The following is a 3,431-nucleotide window of genomic DNA, read 5'->3' as shown; positions in this document are numbered from 1 at the left end:
GAAATTTGTGGATTTTGGGAAGTTCTAATTTTAAAAATGAATTGAATTAAATGTTCATAGAGTAATTATTTCTAGCACAAAGATCATTACTAAAGTTGCAAGTATCTTCATATATATTGCACTACCACTCCCGTTTCTTTTCCCGTGTAAGATGTCTCTCCAGCATTTGAAACCATTGTGTGTGTGTGTGTGTGTGTGTGTGTGTGTGTGTTTTCAAATGAATAAATAAAATAAAAACTTTAACAAGTTCACCAAATGAGAAAATTATGTCTTTCACCACAACTGAATGGGTGCTGGTTCCATCTGTACATATACTTTTCTACACGGAACTCATAATTGCAATGATGTGCTAGCTGAGGAGGAGAAAAACCTGTGTTTTCAAAGAACAAAAATATTATGGTTTGAATGGAAAATGTGATATGTCTACAACAGCGGTTCTCAGGGGGTCGAACGACCCTTTCACAGGGGTCGCCTAAGACCATCGGAAAACACATATTTCCGATGGTCTTAGGAACCGAGACACCGCTCCTCTTTCCGTCTCCAGGAGGGTCCGCCCACATGCAGATACGCCCACATACGAGTGCCCGGCGTGATGACATCATCGCGCCAACCCTGTCACATACACCCCGTACAAATACAGGTGTATATGACAGGGTTGACGCCATAATGTACTTATGAGGACCAGTCACACATATGTATAGAGCAGCTACTGTGTAGAAAGCAGCTGCTGTGTTGAATTATAATTACTGGGTAAATGTAAAACCATGTACTGTAAAATCATCAACTACTGCAAAAAAAAAAAAATCTGTACCATGGGAACTTAATCTGGATGCTGATCGGTCTTTTTATATTCAGCTGTGGTTGATGTGAATACTGCCCCCTTGTGATAGTAACAGGTATGTAAACAAAACAACACAGAGAATGGTAAATCATAGGAAACTTTAATGAACTGTATTGACTGAACTATGTCATGTATCATCTTTTGTATTATTAAAGCTATTGTTATGTATTATTTTCATTAGCAAACCATCCCATGACAATGGATTGTGTAGAGAAGAACGTTAAGAAAAGAAAATATAGTGAGGATTTTTTACAGTATGGTTTTACCTCAATAATTACAGCAGGAATTGAGAAACCGCAATGTGTTATTTGTTGTGAAGTTCTATCAGCCGAATCTATGAAGCCGAACAAACTAAAACGCCATTTTGATAGCACGCATCCGAGCTTTGCCGGCAAGGATACCAACTATTTTAGAAGCAAAGCTGATGGACTCAAGAAAACCAGACTTGACACTGGTGGCAAGTACCACAAACAAAACGTAGCAGCCGTTGAAGCTTCATATTTGGTGGCACTCAGAATCTCCAGAGCTATGAAACCTCACACCATTGCTGAGGATTTACTGTTGCCAGCGGCTAAAGACATTGTTCGAGTTATGATCAGAGACGAATTTGTTACGAAATTGAGTTCAGTTTCCTTATCTAACGACACTGTCCACAGAAGAATAGATGACATGTCTGCTGATATTCTTGATCAGGTAATCAAGGAAATTAAATCTGCTCCACTTCAAATATTTAGTATCCAGCTTGATGAATCTACAGACGTTGCAAAGTGTTCACAGTTACTGGTTTATGTAAGGTATATTAATGATGGCAACTTTAAAGATGAGTTTCTTTTTTGCAAACCTCTTGAAACGACAACTACTGCACGTGATGTATTTGACACAGTTGGTTCATTTCTGAAAGAGCATGACATCTCTTGGGAAAAGGTTTGTGGTGTTTGCACAGATGGTGCTCCAGCTCTGCTAGGATGTCGATCTGGATTTCAACGTTTGGTACGGAATGAGTCACCAAAAGTCATCGGAACGCACCGTATGATTCATCGGCAAATATAAGCAACGAAGACGTTACCACAAGAGTTACAAGAAGTAATGAAAAGCATCATAAGTTCTGTCAATTTTGTAAAGGTGAGCACTTTAAACAGTCGACTGTTTTCGCAACTGTGCAACGAGTTGGATGCGCCAAACAATGTTCTGCTATTTCACACTGAAGTGAGGTGGTTGTCGAGAGGAAAAGTTTTAAAACGTGTTTTTGAGCTTCGTGATGAACTCAAAACATTTTTTAATCAGAAAGCAAGACTGCAGTTCAAAGCACTTTTCAGCGATAAACGTGAACTACAGAAAATAGCGTACTTGGTTGACATCTTTGCCATCTTGAATGAGTTAAATTTATCACTGCAAGGACCAAATGCAACATGCCTCGATTTGTCTGAAAAGATCCGATCATTCCAAATGAAACTTCAGCTTTGGCAAAAAAAAATTGGATGAAAATAAAATTTACATGTTGCCTACCTTATCTGCTTTCTTTGAGGAACATGACATTGAACCAGACAAAAGGATTACGATGATAATTTCTGTGAAAGAACACTTGCAGATGAAATTTCATCGTACTTTCAAAATCTACCTGACACCCCATTTGCACTTACCAGAAACCCATTCACAGTCAAAGTTGAAGATGTTCCTGAGACAGCACAAGAGGAGTTCATTGAACTTATTAACAGCGATGCAGCAAGAACTGATTTCTCTACAATGCCAGTTACAAAATTCTGGATCAAGTGTTTGCAGTCATATCCTGTTCTGTCTGAGACTGTGTTGCGCCTTCTTCTTCCATTTCCAACAACATATCTTTGTGAAACAGGGTTTTCCAGCTTGTTGGTTATCAAGTCTAAATACAGAAGTAGACTTCTTGTGGAAGATGATCTTCGTTGTGCTCTTGCAAAGACTGCCCCGAGAATTTCTGATTTGGTGAGAAAAATGTAATCTCAACCTTTACACTGACGTTGGCTTTTTACGCATACTGTCGCAAAATGTAGCAATGTAGTTTACTGTTGTTATATTAAGAGTGTTACCCATGCTACACCATGCTTCAAGACAAAATTTCATTTATTTGTAATTAGAAATAAATATTTCACAATATATAATTACATATTGTTTTTATGATTAATCACTATGCTTTAATTATGTTCAATTTGTAACAATGAAAATACATCCTGCATATCAGATATTTACATTACGATTCATAACAATAGCAAAATTACAGTTATGAAGTAGCAACGAAAATAATTTTATGGTTGGGGGTCACCACAACATGAGGAACTGTATTAAAGGGTCGCGGCGTTAGGAAGGTTGAGAACCACTGGTCTACAAGATAAGCACTGCCTGGAGGAAATATATCTGGATTGCCACACAATAAATGAGTAACAGCTGCACATTTATCCCCCCCCCCAAATTATCATCTAGTAAGGTCCTATAATTCTCCATGCTAATTTCAGTTTAGGAACATCCTGACTTACCTAACAGTGTGGCAGCAAGAGGAAATGGCTTTTCATTCGCTTTGTCCACTTCCTGCTTCTACCATCCAAGGATAGGAATACAG

The 3,431-nt window shown here is 38.2% G+C and overlaps 1 protein-coding gene across 1 annotated transcript; it reads left to right on the top strand.

The window, feature by feature from the left end:
• Nucleotides 1–782: 782 nt before the first annotated feature.
• LOC134393499 (zinc finger BED domain-containing protein 5-like) lies at nucleotides 783–2,969 on the top strand. The gene is given in 4 exon segments (XM_063118526.1): nucleotides 783–896; nucleotides 1,023–2,308; nucleotides 2,310–2,421; nucleotides 2,424–2,969. Coding segments are annotated over 3 exon segments (1,779 nt in total). The 5' UTR covers nucleotides 783–896; nucleotides 1,023–1,033; the 3' UTR covers nucleotides 2,816–2,969.
• Nucleotides 2,970–3,431: the final 462 nt, after the last annotated feature.

Source organism: Elgaria multicarinata, chromosome 2, assembly GCF_023053635.1.
Source record: "Elgaria multicarinata webbii isolate HBS135686 ecotype San Diego chromosome 2, rElgMul1.1.pri, whole genome shotgun sequence".
Taxonomy (NCBI): Eukaryota; Metazoa; Chordata; class Lepidosauria; order Squamata; family Anguidae; genus Elgaria; species Elgaria multicarinata.
Note: the sequence above shows the minus strand (reverse complement) of the source record. Positions and strands in the feature narration are given on the sequence as shown.